Source organism: Electrona antarctica, assembly GCF_951216825.1.
Source record: "Electrona antarctica genome assembly, chromosome: 3".
Classification (NCBI taxonomy): domain Eukaryota; kingdom Metazoa; phylum Chordata; class Actinopteri; order Myctophiformes; family Myctophidae; genus Electrona; species Electrona antarctica.
The window spans coordinates 324,429-341,559 of NC_136808.1; the positions used below are offsets into that span (position 1 = coordinate 324,429).

Below are 17,131 nucleotides of genomic sequence, written 5' to 3' on the forward strand. Positions count from 1 at the left end.
AAAGATGGCGGCCACCACTATACTGAAATATATTACATAGCATATTTTTGACCAAAAAAAAGGTAGAAACATATATGGGGAATCCAATTAAATATTCAGATTTCAAATAAAGTGAGAGTAAATTGCGTAAAACTCATATATGTTGTTAAAATTGTAATTTTATACATAAATGTGTCATTATATAAAGGTAACCAACTCCATAATACTTGCTCAAAAATCATATAGCAAGCATGTGGTATTTAACAGATGGCCTAACTCAAATATCAGCCACTAACACCTTGCTGCTTCTCTCAGAAGGAGCTGAACCTCACAGAAAGGCTGCTCAGCTGCAGAAAGAGAAACAATACAATCACTCACACACACGCACGCACGCACACACACAGTTCTGGGTGTGGCTGGAGCTTCTGCCAGAGTGAACACACCTGGAGACCATCACCAGTCATCAGGCCAGCCCTATTTAAGTCACAGCCTCTCCCTGACCAGCTTGCCAGATTGTTTCTGCTCTCAAGCTCTCTACATCAAGCTCTCAAGACATTTTTGCTAAGCCTTATTTAAGAACTGATTCTGACCCTTGCTTGTTTTAGACTACGATTTTTGCCCTATCCCTTACAGTGCCTCTGCCTCGCTGATTGACCTTTTTTTATTTGAACTTTTGCCTGCCCACGTTTCTGTCTCTGCCTACTCCTTGAACTGTTTTAGTTGCCATTAAAGAACCTGATATTTGTGTAATCTTGAGTATCTCACAGTACCTGACGTTGAACACAAATTGTACACACAGATTGTACACAAGTTTGTTGTTGTCAGAAAACATGGCTGAGGGAATGGACAATACTCAAGGTGTCATTGGAGCCACAGTTGTGTATCATATGTCAGAAAGACAATAAGCAAAAGCTCATGACAGTTAGTAATGATGGCCTCCACTCCGTTGATAGTGTTAGACAACTCCGTTCTAAATTACATAATGACAATTTCAGAGATGCAACCAATCGACTTGAAATACTTTTTGAGAACTCATCGCAATCATTATTATGGCATAAGAACTGTCGATCTAGTTACATGAGTAAAACTAACATTGCATTCTTAAAGAAGGCTGGATTGAAAAAAGGAAAAGACCAAAGTTCGTCTGCATCCACATCAAATGCCAATCTGCAAAATGTTAGTTTACGGAGCAAAACATCTCCAGTTGATTGGAAGCAGTGTATCTTTTGTCAACAAGATAAAAAAGAGAAACTTCATCTCATACAAGAAGTGAAAGTCAGCAGGAGAATAATAGAATCAGCAAAGTATGATCAAATCCTGAGAGTTCGACTAGCTTGTGTAAATGATCTTACAGCTGCAGATGGAAAATATCACCGGAGTTGCATGGTCTTATTTGAACGTAGGGCTCATCGCATGGCCAATATGTCACTTCAGAGCACAGAGATGCCATTAGTGTGGCTTTGCCAAGAGCTTGAACAGACGGCAAAGCAAGCTGATATCTTGGATCTTGTAGATGTATGGGACAGGTACTGTGACATAGCTCAAGAGAGTCAGCTAGATATACCACCTTCTTTTCTGTCGGCGGAATACATTCAAGGATAAATTAGTCAATCAACTTGAGGGCATATTTGATTTTGTTGTTCTGCAGGATCACCCTCGAAATGAACCTCGTACTGTAATGGTTCCATCAAAATTCCGGCATATTCCACTGTCAGCAATGATGAAAGATGACACCACCAATTGCAATAGAGTCATTCCTTCATTCCAACATGAGGAACAGGATATGTTTCTGAACATGGTTCATGTTGCATTGAAGATCCGTGGTGACATGCTGTCACATCCCAAACCAAAAGGGATTGATATCAGTGAGGAGAGAGCAATAGACTGTATACCTAACAACCTGTATATGTTCCTTAACTTATTGCTAGGTGGTCAGCGTCTACTTGATAATGACGATGAACTGGACAATGATAACAATGAAGCAAGACAGAAGTTGAGAATAATCAGCATTGCTCAGGACCTCATGTACACAGCCAGTGGAGACACATTCCTCACTCCAAAGCATATAGGAATGGCCAGTACCCTTCATCAAGCTACAAGATCAAAATAATTGGTTAACATGTTTCACCAGGCAGGTCATGTCATGAGGTATCGTGAGGTAATCCAACTTGACACTGCACTTGCTAAAAAGACATTGGAGACCATGGAGGATGATGGTGCTGTCATTCCGCAAAATTTAGTTAAGGGTCGATTTGTTCATTTCTCAACTGACTACATAGACATTAATGAGTGTACCCTGGATGGAAAAGGCACATTCCATGCCACTCAAGTGGCTGCCTGGCAACGCGGTCCACCTGAAGGTGATCTTCTCAATGGAATTGATCTTTATTCTAAGACAGAAAGCTTAGATATCCCCAAGGCAATGAATGACATCATACCTGCACCAAAAAGCGGAATCACAGAGCGTCCATTTGGTGGTGTGATGGCAGCTGACTGCTTCACACAATCACCTGAAGAATGTCCTGCAGCGCAGAAAGCACATGCTGCTGACATGGCCTTCATTGTGTCAAGGACATCTCACACACCAATGCCATCCTGGACATTTTACAACCAACAGGCAAGCACAGTTAACCCTGAGAAAACTACAGTTGGGTACCTACCTATTATACAGGCTCCTGCATCTGAACTCGATACACTGAACACAGTTGTAAAGCGAGTGATCCATATTGCCAAAGCAATGGAAGAGCAGCATGTCGTTCTGACTGTGGACGAGGCACTGTATCCCAAATTGATGGAGCTGAAGTGGTCAGTAGAGGAATACAAGGATGTGCTTATCCCTTGCCTTGGAGGACTTCATATTGCCATGAACTTTCTTGGTATAATAGGACGACACATGGCTGATTCTGGCCTAAGTGAGCTATGGATAGTGTGTGATCTCTTCCTGCCAGAACACTGAGGATGGCTGGGACTAAGTCCATGTGTCTGCTGCATGCAAATACAAGTCAAACACAAATTAAGGCTTGAAGCAAATCATGAAAAATAATAAAAAAACATTATTAATTACTAAAGAGGACAATTTTCACAATATAAATGATATAAAAGTGGTTCCTTCACAATTGATCTTAAATATGAATATGTCAATATTTCATATATGTCCCATATATGAAAACATAAACAATGACATTTCAGTCTATTTTCTACCTTATTTAGTCAAACATACTGTATATAGCTTTATTATGTTTCAGCACAGTGGTGGCCACCATCTTTAAATGGTCCATTTTGAAGGCTTAGCGGCCATTTTTGAGTTATACATACAGCAGATTTGGATTCAGCAGCCCTTAATACCCCTAGAAAACATGTATGTAATAAATTAACACGATTTGCCTTCGGGGTTCATATTTTTTACACAACTTTAATATTGTGTAAAAAGACTTTATCTTCATATCAGAAATTATCTTGATTGAGTAGTAGGAACAAAACATAAACCTCTGCTTAGTAGTGACAGGTGGGCGTGGCTGAGCTCCTTACTTGACAGGTTTACGACATTCAGTCCCGTTGTGACCTGCTGTCTGTGGTCTCCGGGAGAACCCGTCTGAGCCTCTTCCCCCGCTTTGTCCGGCGTTTCGGCGGTTGGTTCTGTTGTATAAAAAAGCGTTGCTCGAGATCGATGAGGAGGCGCTGCTGGTTGACATCTGATCGGAGAACGGCTGGCGACGGGGAGGGTGTGGAGGTCTGCTTTCTCTGGGTTTGGATGCTGCCGGTGGTGCCGCTGCATCTTGGGATTCGGCGATCCTCCAGGAATAGACTGCTCCTTCTTTGTCTTTTATGTTTTATGACCATTTATTAGTATTTTGCACAACACCATTTCCAGTATTAGCCTAGTAGCCAAAAAGTTAACCCGGACATGTTGAGTACACCAACGTTTTATGTTAGAAATGTTTAGTATGGGTCCCCAGCATGTAGAAACTGCCGGATGCTAACTTGCATATGTTGAGCAATTTTCATAATTGGCATAATATGTGACCATACCATTAACACCATGGAAGCCTGGGGCGGAGTTCTCCATCAAGTTCAAGGTCATGGTCAAGTGCCCAAACCGGAGATTGATAAATAGGACAGAGATTAACACTAGCGCGTCGGAGCGGTCAGGCTGACCGATTTTGAAATTTTGAAGTGGATTTTCTTTGCCCATGAAGTCCTGAGAAAGTTCCCCTTGCATGACTTTTTCTAAATGTTCGATTCAAACCATCTCTGTTTTTTTTTTCATCTGAAACGTTTTGGACATAATTCTACTAAAATGTCTGCTCTTTTTCGGTCCGTGGGACCGCTCTTAGAGCCCTCACCCTTTCTCCCCCACAAGCAGTGCTTTTCACACCTCCCTCCCGGCTGGAGACGGGCATTGTTCAAGCTAATGTGTCATTTGCATTCCAACTAGCCTTCCACATGTAGGCAAACTTACATTACAAACTTACATAAACTAAATGTTGTTTTAGATGTTATATTTGTTATATGCGGTTTGCAGAAATAACGATATCTGCCTTTATTTCTCGAAACGGAAAAAGAAATATGGTGTGTGGTATTGTTTCCACCAAGCGCATAGCTCAATAGATATAAATACATGTTGACTATACACGCCATCTTTAGCATAATTATGTTGGAATAATAAAGTTTATAGCATTGTGACTATGTCGCGCATATTCATTTCATATATCAGCGCATCAAAAATATGGTGAAATATGGTGTATTGACTGACTGGCGTATTGTTTCAACCAAACGCATAGCTCAATAGATATAAATCCATGTTGACTATACACGCCATCTTTATAGCATAATTATGTAAGGTGGCGATGATCAAAATGAATCAATTATCCTGGAATAATAAAGTTTATAGCATGGTCTGTTTGACCCGACCGACATTTCCTTGGAGCGAGAATGTTCGCCGATGCGCGAATCAGCGCGATGCCAAATAAAAATGACAGTGTTTGAAATCAGTCCAACCCGATAGACGTCCCGAACTTCTAAATGTTTTGTCAGTAAGAAGAACAGTTCTGTCCGTCCTTCGTCTGTAAACTTTTCTGCACGCGACCAGTGGAACTGATTTCCACGCATCACGGCTCTCTTTTTTTCTCTCTCCCTCTCTCTCTCCCTCTCTCGTGGAGAGGGAGAAAATATCCAAGTAACTGACGGTGAGGTATGCGGAAGTGCATTTTAGATAACGCTGTAGCACTATTTGTGGCGGTGATGCGTCACATGACTTGATCTATCCTATGGTGTATATATAAACCGTGCTGCTGCTATGGACCTTTCTGCTGGCACAATAAATCAAATATATATAAATGACATCGATCATAGGCGGCGGGTATGTAAGGCTAGGCCAGGCTTAGCCTTCCCAAAAATTATGCTGGGTATTTTTTAAATATATATAGGCTAATATGTGCGCAGCATTATATAGAAGGCTAGCCGATCCCAAACTCCCAACTCCTTTGTCTGTAGCCTAAACTTTTCTGATTTGCACGCACGCACAGCTCTTTCCTTTTTTTGGCACAATCAATCAAATATATATTAATTACATCGATGTTTCCCCCTCTATATAAAATGACAATATATAACTAATGTCGTATTTCGTCTGAGCAATGAATTCGTTGGAATGTAACATTTAGAAGACAATTGCAAGCCGTCAACGGGTGCAGAGAGAGGTGTGAAGATCATTAGACAGTGGGGGAGACAATGGCCAATCAAATAGCACGAAAAACACCGGTCAGCCTGACCGTTAGCCGTCATATTAGTAGTGCATTTTTTTCAGACATCCTAGTGTTAAGTAGCATCTAAATGCCATAGTTTAATGGTCGTCTGGGGTGTCAGACAACTAATCTAATAGAGAGAGCATGGCCAGTGTGAGACAGAGAGGACATAATTCTCACATAATTAACTAAGTAATGGCTCCCATGCAACAGTGTTGTGACAGCAGGGGCGGGGGGGGATTCAGATTTTACGGGGGCCAGTTTCGAATTGCAGCCATCCGTAGGTGCCCTTTGAGAGCGGTTTTGAAGGAGTCAAGGGATTCGCATGTCTTAATGACAGTTGGTAGGGCGTTCCACATTTTGGTGGCATAGGAGCGAAAAGAATTTAGTCCCTTGTTTGTGCCGAATCTGGGTTGTACATGGTTCGTTGCACTCCCTCTGGTGTTGTGGGTGTGGACTTCGTTAACATTAAGGAAGTATCTAGACAGGTACATGGGTATCTTGGTGGTGTATCGAATCTTGTGGACCAGACCCATTGCAAGATGCTGTACTCTGTCGTCGACCCTAAGCCATTCCAGCCTGTCGAAGTGGGCAGGGGTGAGGTGGGTTCGGGGGGCTAGATCAAGTAGGAGCCTGACCAGTTTGTTTTGGGAAGTCTGGAGCCTGGTTTTAAGGGCCTTTGAGGTGCTGTGGTACCAGGAGGTGCATGCATAGTCAAAGAAACCCTGTACAAGGGCTCCTGTTAAGGTCTTCAAGGTGTTTTTGTTGTTTGTGAGGAGATCCTGTAGAGGAATCTTGTTCTATGGTTGACTTTTTTGATTACGTTGGTGGCCATTTTATCACCGGAAAGATTAGCCTCCAGGATGGAACCTAGGTAGGTAATTTCATCTTTACGTGTGATAACATTGTCACCCACTCTAACCAAGAAGCCATTTGCCTTGCTGAGATTACTAATGGAGCCAAAGAGAATGGATTCAGTTTTTCCCAGGTGTAAAGATAGTTTGTTATCAGCGAGCCAGGTGCAGATTCTACCGAGTTCAGAGCTGAGGGCATTTTCAACCTGCAGTTTGTCCCTGTCCGAGACCAGCAGTGCTGAGTCATCTGCGAACAGGAACAAGTTGCAGTCACAAGCTGAAGTCATGTCGTTTACATATATTAGGAACAGTAGAGGCCCTAGTATATGCTTCCTTGTGGAACGCCACAGCTCACTGGGAGGGGGGGGGGGGGACAGTGTTCCGTTCACTTCCACCATCTGTGAGCTGGAGGTGCTTTATTATTGGCCTGAGAATACATAGTTTACATTGCCAATAATAAGACCAGGGCTGCCAAGTCTCACGCTTTGAGAGTGAGAGTCACGCAATTTGACCTTTTACCACGCACCACGCCACACCTCTCATTTCTCACGCACGCACAATACGCATGCCGAGGGGGGCATAAAATGTGCCAAAAAAGCCAAGCCGGCTCACATAATAACAATTTTCTCCGCGGCTCCGCCGCGTAATAACGCGCACCCATGTGTGCGTCCTCACAAACGGCAAAAATAGCCGATCTGCAGGAGATCATGCAGCACTGTTATATGCAGTAGAAGGGTAACCAGGCAGTGGACCACCAAATCGTCAGCAGGGTCCCTGACTGTGACGCATGGAAATGAGCCATGCAGAGTTTAACATCGCTTCGAAATATTTTTCATGGAAGACAATATAGCCTCCACAAGTTACAACATTAAGTGAGTAAGTCACAAGTGACTATCTCTCTTCTATACTGGTGTGTGGCGTCTCTTGCGTGATATGAGGAACGGTGCCAGTAGCCTACGCACATTATAGGGACAAAGTTGTGTGTGTGTGTGTGAAGGGGGAGGGGCCGCATCGCAACTTGTCGTTATAGTTCTGTTCAGAGAGAGAGAGAGAGAGAGAGAGAGAGAGAGAGAGAGAGAGAGAGAGAGAGAGAGAGAGAGAGAGAGAGAGAGAGAGAGAGAGAGAGAGAGAGAGAGAGAGAGAGAGAGAGAGAGAGAGAGAGAGAGAGAGAGAGAGAGAGAGAGAGAGAGAGAGAGAGAGAGAGAGAGAGAGAGAGAGAGAGAGAGAGAGAGAGAGAGAGAGAGAGAGAGAGAGAGAGAGAGAGAGAGAGAGAGAGAGAGAGAGAGAGAGAGAGAGAGAGAACAGATGTGTGGGCATGGGGAAATTAAAAATAAGGCATTTTCCCAAATTCCAGTTTTCTGACTTTTTATTTCACAACATATTCCCCAATTTCCACTGAGATTATGGGGTGAATGAATGTGGCCAGACCCATCTTCTCTTTCTGTCATAGTGACATTGTCCTGCATCAGATCATGTCCAAATCAGGTTCTCCAATCCCCAGTAGCCTCTTCAGTTTTTTGAAGATTTTTTGAGTGGTGCAACCACTCCCTTACGGAGCTATGTGTGTGGCTGGCTGGGTCTGAGCACTATGTGTGTGGATTGCTGGCTGGCTGGGTCTGAGCACTATGTGTGTGGCTTGCTGGCTGGCTGGCTGGGTCTGAGCACTATGTGTGTGGCTTGCTGGCTGGCTGGGTCTGAGCACGAAAACAGCGTGGTTGTTTTTCACCACCTGTGCGCAACCAAACACACATGCACATATTAACTGTATATATGATGATTTCGGGTGTGCCAGTACAGTACAGTACAGTACAGTACAGTACAGTAGTGGGCCCCCCACATGGTAACTCTGTCATTTCTCTACCGTTTCGGACGCGGGACGGCAGGGACGACAGGAACCGGCCCGGCACCCTGGGCTCTATCCTGTGGGTCTGAAACCCCCCCCCCCCCCCCCCGGGGGCCCCCACACGGAGTTGCACCACTCTAGGGTGGGAGGCCAAATCGACATTAAAAAAGGCCAATTGTTTTCCGCCGTCGAACGCATTAAGACACTAAGGTCTCACTCTTGGCATTTTCTGAAACTTGGCAGCCCTGGGTAAGTTATTTTTTGATTACCAATGGCGATGTGCTTTTTTATCGAAAAGAACTGGGGATCTGTTTCCGTACTATGCGTGCATTCTGGGAACAATGGGCTGGCGTTTGCGGGGTTTTTTGCTTCAGGCCGTTATAAACGATCCGAGTGGGATGTCTTTTATCCCTGCTCGTGCAGTAGTATTGTTTTTCCGTGGGACTGTTCAGGAAGTCCGGTATTTGGTAGTTTTCTTTGTTCACATTTCAGGTCTTTGCTCGCACATTTTCTTCTTTGTGTGCGTGTTTTCTCTTTACGGTGGCTTGCTTGCCGTAAGCGCGTATGCCGGCTACCGTAAAGCGTCGTGAGTTATGGATGGGAATGAAATGGGATGAGGCGTTTCATTTTGTTTTTGTTTTCTGCGGCGAGGAATTTAATGGTAGGGTTAATTAATCATTGATTGTTCGCCTTCATAGATTCGATGCTTTGTTTGACACAAGAAGGGGTCGTTTTTAACTGAGCGGGACAACTGTTTGTTTTTGTTATTTTTGCTATTTTCTACGCACGGTCTAATTACGGTGAGTAGTGTCTTTTACCTTGTTAAAAAGCCGCGAATTTGGTTTGTGATTACCCTGGTGGTGGCGGCCGGAGATGTGCTGTTAAAACGGTGGGTCGTGATTATTTATATGGGTGTTTGCACGTAAAGTACTGGGTGAAACATTTTTACTGAGGTTTTTTTTTTTTTTCGTCTAAAAAGGGGGTCTCAGGGTGGGAAACCTGGGTTTGCGGGTTGGTTGGTTTGGGCAGATGCGCCTGTGAGCGACGGGTTTTGTTGCAGACTCGGCTGATTGGTTTGTCAGCCTTTGTTGTAGATTCACCTGTCGACGGCGCGCTAAAGGGACGTTTGATATCTGCATTTTAATTCTATGAAATTGTGTTTGGATTTGTCCTGGTGCAAAGTCTGTCAAAATGGCGTTTCTGTAGCTGAGAAATGTTATGGTTTGGTTCAGGAGCGACTATTTCTCTGATTTTACAGAGGCGGGGATAAGGGTGTGAGATGGTTACTGTTGTAATCAGTGTGACTGACACTGCCTGTGTTTCGTTAGCACCACCCCCTCAGCTCAGCATATTACGTAGCTAGTCAGGCATAGGGTGAAGCTGTGTATTGCCCAGGTTGCCCACTTCCGGCGTCGGTTCAAACGTTCTGGCGTCGCGTCAAGTTTGTGTTCACTTACAGCGTCGAGGTAAGCCGTAGTTTTAATTAATATAGTGCTGTCTAGTTTCTAGGTTGACTTATGTAAACAACCTCTTACTTACGTTTACCTCTTCTCTTGTTAGACGTTGGTGGAGCTCCGACTTAGAGCGGACAGCTGTCATTGTATGCATGTTGGTATACAGGCTGCTAGAAACAAAGGTAGGCTTGCCTCGTACGGCGATAGCACAAACAACCCGTTGAATCTAAGAAATGGTGCCCCAGTTATTTATGTCAATGCTTATCTCGTTGGTAGACGCTGTGAACGAGAGCCCTGCTAGAGTGTGTGTGTGCGTGGTACACACACGAGCTGGAACGAGAGGCTGCTAGTGTGTGTGATATGAGTCTAGAGGTAGGCTTAGCGTCTGTATTGCGACAGCATTACGTCTTTTTATAATGTGTAAAATGTGAGTTCTCATAATGTGTTTATATTACAAAGATTTATTTTGAACAAAAACCACATCGAGCAACATATACACATAAGCTCAGGTTAAAAAAATAAGAATCTCCATTAGTTAGGCGGTGTAAAGGCCATCAGGTCACTTGGGCAGACACTTTGCCTGATCCGGTCCTTCAGGTTGGGGGTGAACAGGAGGAGGTCTGATTCAGCATTTTGGGCCTCAATGGCAGCCAGTGGTAACTGGGGTGGCAATACCTGGTCCAAATCTGTGGGAGGCATAGCGGCATCCTCCTGCGTTCGCTCATCCCCACGCAGAGCGATAGGACTCTCCATTTCTACATCCACAGGTAGAGACGTTTCTATGGCATCAAAGTTCCTCGCCGACAGGCTGTATCGATCATCATCTGATGGTTGCAAGTATCTCGCCATATCCAAGCCAGGACCATCCTCAACAACTGAGCTGTCTGGAGTGTAATTTTCATGGGCCAGGGTGTAGATGGCACAACAGGGCAGGGAGACACAGTGAAGCTCAGGTCTGCTTCAGGAGACTGGCTGGAGGGAGAAGTGGGCATGCATGGAGCAGGGGAAAGCCTTGGTGAGAGTGGCTGGCTGCCGATCTCTGGCTCCTCTTCTCCATCTTGCACGGGACGAGAAGCAGATTCCAAACTGCTGGCAGCTTCAGTAACTGGAGATTGTTCAGACAGAGTGCAGGGGGTCTGAGGCAGGGCGAGAGCGTGGCGGGCAGGAGTGCGACTACGGTGATCAGGGGAGGAGTAGTTGAGAGGGGAGAGGTTGGACATGGCAATGGATTGGCGGGTCACTCTACCACAGGGAGAAGAAGCCAGAGGCGTCTTGGCAGTACTCAGGCAACTCAGCGATCCTGTCTTGGCTGGGCTTTCCACCTTAAAGAAACCGCCATTAAAGACTACAGTGTCTGTGGCCTGGGTAACTGTTGGGGCTTCAGACACATTGATGCTGGGGGTGTCTTCTGTGACAGCAGCCTGGGCAGCCTTCTCCACCTCTGCAGCCTGCTGCTTGGCCTTCATTGCTGCCTTAACAGCAGCCAGGCGTGACTTGGCCTCGGCATTCGTGCCTACGCCCTTCGGAGCAGCAGCAGCAGCGGGAGGTGGTTTCTTGGCAATCTTCCACCGACGCGGTGCAGGTTTATTTTCCTCCACCCAGCATCTTGCTTCAGCCTCCTCAAACTCCTCCTCCTCAAACTTCCGAAATACATCTTCAACCTGGAAATCCCAGAAACCCTGCAGGTCATTGCAGCTGGTGGGCTGCTCCCCTCGTCCAAGCTCACAGTCATCGACAAGCCCCAGAAATTGGCCAAAACGCTACTTCATGAGCAACCTGGCCTGGCCTGGCCTGGCCTTCTCCACCTCTGCAGCCTGCTGCTTGGCCTTCATTGCTGCCTTAACAGCAGCCAGGCGTGACTTGGCCTCGGCATTCGTGCCTACGCCCTTCGGAGCAGCAGCAGCAGCGGGAGGTGGTTTCTTGGCAATCTTCCACCGACGCGGTGCAGGTTTATTTTCCTCCACCCAGCATCTTGCTTCAGCCTCCTCAAACTCCTCCTCCTCAAACTTCCGAAATACATCTTCAACCTGGAAATCCCAGAAACCCTGCAGGTCATTGCAGCTGGTGGGCTGCTCCCCTCGTCCAAGCTCACAGTCATCGACAAGCCCCAGAAATTGGCCAAAACGCTACTTCATGAGCAACCTGGCCTGGCCTGGCCTGGCCTTCTCCACCTCTGCAGCCTGCTGCTTGGCCTTCATTGCTGCCTTAACAGCAGCCAGGCGTGACTTGGCCTCGGCATTCGTGCCTACGCCCTTCGGAGCAGCAGCAGCAGCGGGAGGTGGTTTCTTGGCAATCTTCCACCGACGCGGTGCAGGTTTATTTTCCTCCACCCAGCATCTTGCTTCAGCCTCCTCAAACTCCTCCTCCTCAAACTTCCGAAATACATCTTCAACCTGGAAATCCCAGAAACCCTGCAGGTCATTGCAGCTGGTGGGCTGCTCCCCTCGTCCAAGCTCACAGTCATCGACAAGCCCCAGAAATTGGCCAAAACGCTACTTCATGAGCAACCTGGCCTGGCCTTCTCCACCTCTGCAGCCTGCTGCTTGGCCTTCATTGCTGCCTTAACAGCAGCCAGGCGTGACTTGGCCTCGGCATTCGTGCCTACGCCCTTCGGAGCAGCAGCAGCAGCGGGAGGTGGTTTCTTGGCAATCTTCCACCGACGCGGTGCAGGTTTATTTTCCTCCACCCAGCATCTTGCTTCAGCCTCCTCAAACTCCTCCTCCTCAAACTTCCGAAATACATCTTCAACCTGGAAATCCCAGAAACCCTGCAGGTCATTGCAGCTGGTGGGCTGCTCCCCTCGTCCAAGCTCACAGTCATCGACAAGCCCCAGAAATTGGCCAAAACGCTACTTCATGAGCAACCTGGCCTGGCCTGGCCTGGCCTTCTCCACCTCTGCAGCCTGCTGCTTGGCCTTCATTGCTGCCTTAACAGCAGCCAGGCGTGACTTGGCCTCGGCATTCGTGCCTACGCCCTTCGGAGCAGCAGCAGCAGCGGGAGGTGGTTTCTTGGCAATCTTCCACCGACGCGGTGCAGGTTTATTTTCCTCCACCCAGCATCTTGCTTCAGCCTCCTCAAACTCCTCCTCCTCAAACTTCCGAAATACATCTTCAACCTGGAAATCCCAGAAACCCTGCAGGTCATTGCAGCTGGTGGGCTGCTCCCCTCGTCCAAGCTCACAGTCATCGACAAGCCCCAGAAATTGGCCAAAACGCTACTTCATGAGCAACCTGGCCTGGCCTGGCCTGGCCTTCTCCACCTCTGCAGCCTGCTGCTTGGCCTTCATTGCTGCCTTAACAGCAGCCAGGCGTGACTTGGCCTCGGCATTCGTGCCTACGCCCTTCGGAGCAGCAGCAGCAGCGGGAGGTGGTTTCTTGGCAATCTTCCACCGACGCGGTGCAGGTTTATTTTCCTCCACCCAGCATCTTGCTTCAGCCTCCTCAAACTCCTCCTCCTCAAACTTCCGAAATACATCTTCAACCTGGAAATCCCAGAAACCCTGCAGGTCATTGCAGCTGGTGGGCTGCTCCCCTCGTCCAAGCTCACAGTCATCGACAAGCCCCAGAAATTGGCCAAAACGCTACTTCATGAGCAACCTGGCCTGGCCTGGCCTGGCCTTCTCCACCTCTGCAGCCTGCTGCTTGGCCTTCATTGCTGCCTTAACAGCAGCCAGGCGTGACTTGGCCTCGGCATTCGTGCCTACGCCCTTCGGAGCAGCAGCAGCAGCAGCGGGAGGTGGTTTCTTGGCAATCTTCCACCGACGCGGTGCAGGTTTATTTTCCTCCACCTTCCTCCACCCAGCATCTTGCTTCAGCCTCCTCAAACTCCTCCTCCTCAAACTTCCGAAATACATCTTCAACCTGGAAATCCCAGAAACCCTGCAGGTCATTGCAGCTGGTGGGCTGCTCCCCTCGTCCAAGCTCACAGTCATCGACAAGCCCCAGAAATTGGCCAAAACGCTACTTCATGAGCAACCTGGCCTGGCCTGGCCTGGCCTTCTCCACCTCTGCAGCCTGCTGCTTGGCCTTCATTGCTGCCTTAACAGCAGCCAGGCGTGACTTGGCCTCGGCATTCGTGCCTACGCCCTTCGGAGCAGCAGCAGCAGCGGGAGGTGGTTTCTTGGCAATCTTCCACCGACGCGGTGCAGGTTTATTTTCCTCCACCCAGCATCTTGCTTCAGCCTCCTCAAACTCCTCCTCCTCAAACTTCCGAAATACATCTTCAACCTGGAAATCCCAGAAACCCTGCAGGTCATTGCAGCTGGTGGGCTGCTCCCCTCGTCCAAGCTCACAGTCATCGACAAGCCCCAGAAATTGGCCAAAACGCTACTTCATGAGCAACCTGGCCTGGCCTGGCCTGGCCTTCTCCACCTCTGCAGCCTGCTGCTTGGCCTTCATTGCTGCCTTAACAGCAGCCAGGCGTGACTTGGCCTCGGCATTCGTGCCTACGCCCTTCGGAGCAGCAGCAGCAGCGGGAGGTGGTTTCTTGGCAATCTTCCACCGACGCGGTGCAGGTTTATTTTCCTCCACCCAGCATCTTGCTTCAGCCTCCTCAAACTCCTCCTCCTCAAACTTCCGAAATACATCTTCAACCTGGAAATCCCAGAAACCCTGCAGGTCATTGCAGCTGGTGGGCTGCTCCCCTCGTCCAAGCTCACAGTCATCGACAAGCCCCAGAAATTGGCCAAAACGCTCCTTCATGAGCAACCTGGCCTGGCCCACTGTTGTGCGCATACGATCCCTCATCTCTTCAGGGATGGAGTCATCGTCCACTTTCACATCCCAGAGCTGACTGAGGGTGGTCAACTTGGCCGTTTCAGTGGTGACCTGTGACCTGAAGTATGGCACGTCATGTTGGGGCTCCTGGGGGCTGGTTGGAGCCTGAGGGGAGCGGTGTGGGGATTTAGGAGGAGACGGTCCACTCGTCTCAGCCTCCAAGAGGGGAACAGGTGGGATGTTCAACATTGAGCTGGGTCTGAGGAAGGTGTCCACAGAGCGTGGAGTAAGCGGCTCGAATTTGAATGTGGAGAGACCAGCAGGGGTCTCAAACACAAACCCTTTAGGGGCAAAGGAGGAGGTACCCTCAGTGGCAGGCCTGGGAGCAAGGGTGTCAGATTCCGCCACCAACTCAGCTTCCTCCTCACGGCGAGTTGATTCTGCACCCTGCTTCACAGCTGCAGTCTCGTCAACCACCACAGTCTTGACAACCACAGCTGCAGTCTCGTCAACCACCACAGTCTCGTCAACCACCACAGTCTCATCAACCACTTTGTTCTTGCCTCTGCCAGTAGAGGTTGCTACAGGCTTAGCATTGCCTCTTGTTGTCCTACCTCCAGCAGGCTTGTCCACGTTTGAGACGGTTGCTGCACCAGCCACTGGCCCTGCTCTAGGGACAGCATTGCCCCTGGTAGCAGCTGGTTGGACTTTGGCTCTGGCAGATTGTACAGATGGTTGGACAACTTTGGCGCTGGTTGTAGCTTGGGCTGGCTGTGGCTGGACAAGAGCTGTGCGGCTCCTGGTCATTCTTCCCACTACAGGCTTGTTTGGCTGCTGGTCCAGCTTTGTTAAACGTGTGCCACGGGTCTGTGGCACTTTCACCGCTGCCTCACAGGGTTTGGCAACTGGAAGCTGTCGGGAGAATGAGTCTGTGGGGTGAAAAATAAGCTTAAAGACCCCCTTACGTTCCTTCTCCCTCGTCTCCTTCTCCTTTATTAAGCTCTTAGTCTCCTTCCATTTTTTAAGCATCTCCAGTCGTTGTGCGACAGCCAAGTCTTTAGCAGACTGTCCAACCCGTGGCGCGGTCTCCTTAACATTGGAGATGTTGACTGCCATGATGGAGGCCTCCAGTGTCGAGTCCAGCTCAGGGACCTGGTCAAGCTGCCTGCGGCTGTTGACGGCACGCTCCCGGTTCTCCTTTTGAGATTGTGATCTCCTCCGGGACATCTTCACCCTGAGCATAGGGGACTGACACTGCCTGTGTTTCGTTAGCACCACCCCCTCAGCTCAGCATATTACGTAGCTAGTCAGGCATAGGGTGAAGCTGTGTATTGCCCAGGTTGCCCACTTCCGGCGTCGGTTCAAACGTTCTGGCGTCGCGTCAAGTTTGTGTTCACTTACAGCGTCGAGACGTTGGTGGAGCTCCGACTTAGAGCGGACAGCTGTCATTGTATGCATGTTGGTATACAGGCTGCTAGAAACAAAGACGCTGTGAACGAGAGCCCTGCTAGAGTGTGTGTGTGTGTGTGTGTGTGCGTGGTACACACACGAGCTGGAACGAGAGGCTGCTAGTGTGTGTGACATGAGTCTAGAGATCATGGTGTGCTGAACGAGCAAACACTGTTCAAACAACCTGGGATGCCCTGACACCTGTTAACAGGGATCGTGTACTGTTGAACCGCTGTTCTTTTTTACCTTTTATTTTGGTTTTAAATTCTATGCTGCTACATTTTTATTCTTTTATACTGTACCTGAAATAGCCCATGTGGCTTTAAACGAGTCCTTAATTGTCGTCTTTACCAAACTTGCTTTAATAGGCATCAAAGACAGACATATACTTGGTTAATGGTTATGCTGCAGACTGGCGCTTGATTACTGCCCCTTTTGCTGTGTTTATGGCTTTTAGCCTTTTGATATTGTTTTGCAGTGATCTTTGCTGTGTTTAAAGCGTTTAATGCCTATTACCTTTGGCTCTGAGTGGCTTCGATTTGCTCATTTGCAGTGTTACCTGTGTGTATGGAACTAATCAAATAAGACATCTCAGTACAGCTATTTACCCAAGTTATGATCTGACTAATTAAGCCTTTTGCAATCTATATTGGTGACATTTGGAAATGTGTTTTGATTAAAGGCCAATACTGTGTACTTTTCTAAATAAAGTTCTATGTACATGAGCAACCGACCATCATTATTCACCATTGTTCACTCAACTGAACACTTACCTTTCGGGTCTCCCACCCTGTAATTTGGAGTGGCGTAGTAACTGTGATACTGGGAGTACGGTGTGACTCCATTTGGTTACACTGTGTTAATATTTTTCCTTTGTGAGGGAGGGTTTTTCGTGCATTGAGTGCATTTTTAGAGGTATGTTTTCACGTTAAGATTTGGTTTGGTGGTTAAGTTTGTAGTTGGTAAAGAAAAAAAAATAAGTTTGTTCCTTTGTTTGTCTGTCAGGCGCCATTTTCTTTTTCTTCTTTGTGTGCGGCCATTTTGGCTGTCTCTTTGATTGGGAAATTTTGGGCGGGAAGGTTGACTGGGTGGTTGT

General features: G+C 47.7%; 1 protein-coding gene across 1 annotated transcript; it reads right to left on the reverse strand.

Moving 5' to 3' along the window:
• Positions 1–10,650: 10,650 nt before the first annotated feature.
• LOC306920537 (disks large-associated protein 5-like) lies at positions 10,651–15,828 on the reverse strand (the record flags this gene model as incomplete). The annotated part of the gene is given in 3 exon segments (XM_079497351.1): positions 10,651–11,631; positions 11,635–11,647; positions 14,579–15,828. Coding segments are annotated over 3 exon segments (2,244 nt in total).
• Positions 15,829–17,131: the final 1,303 nt, after the last annotated feature.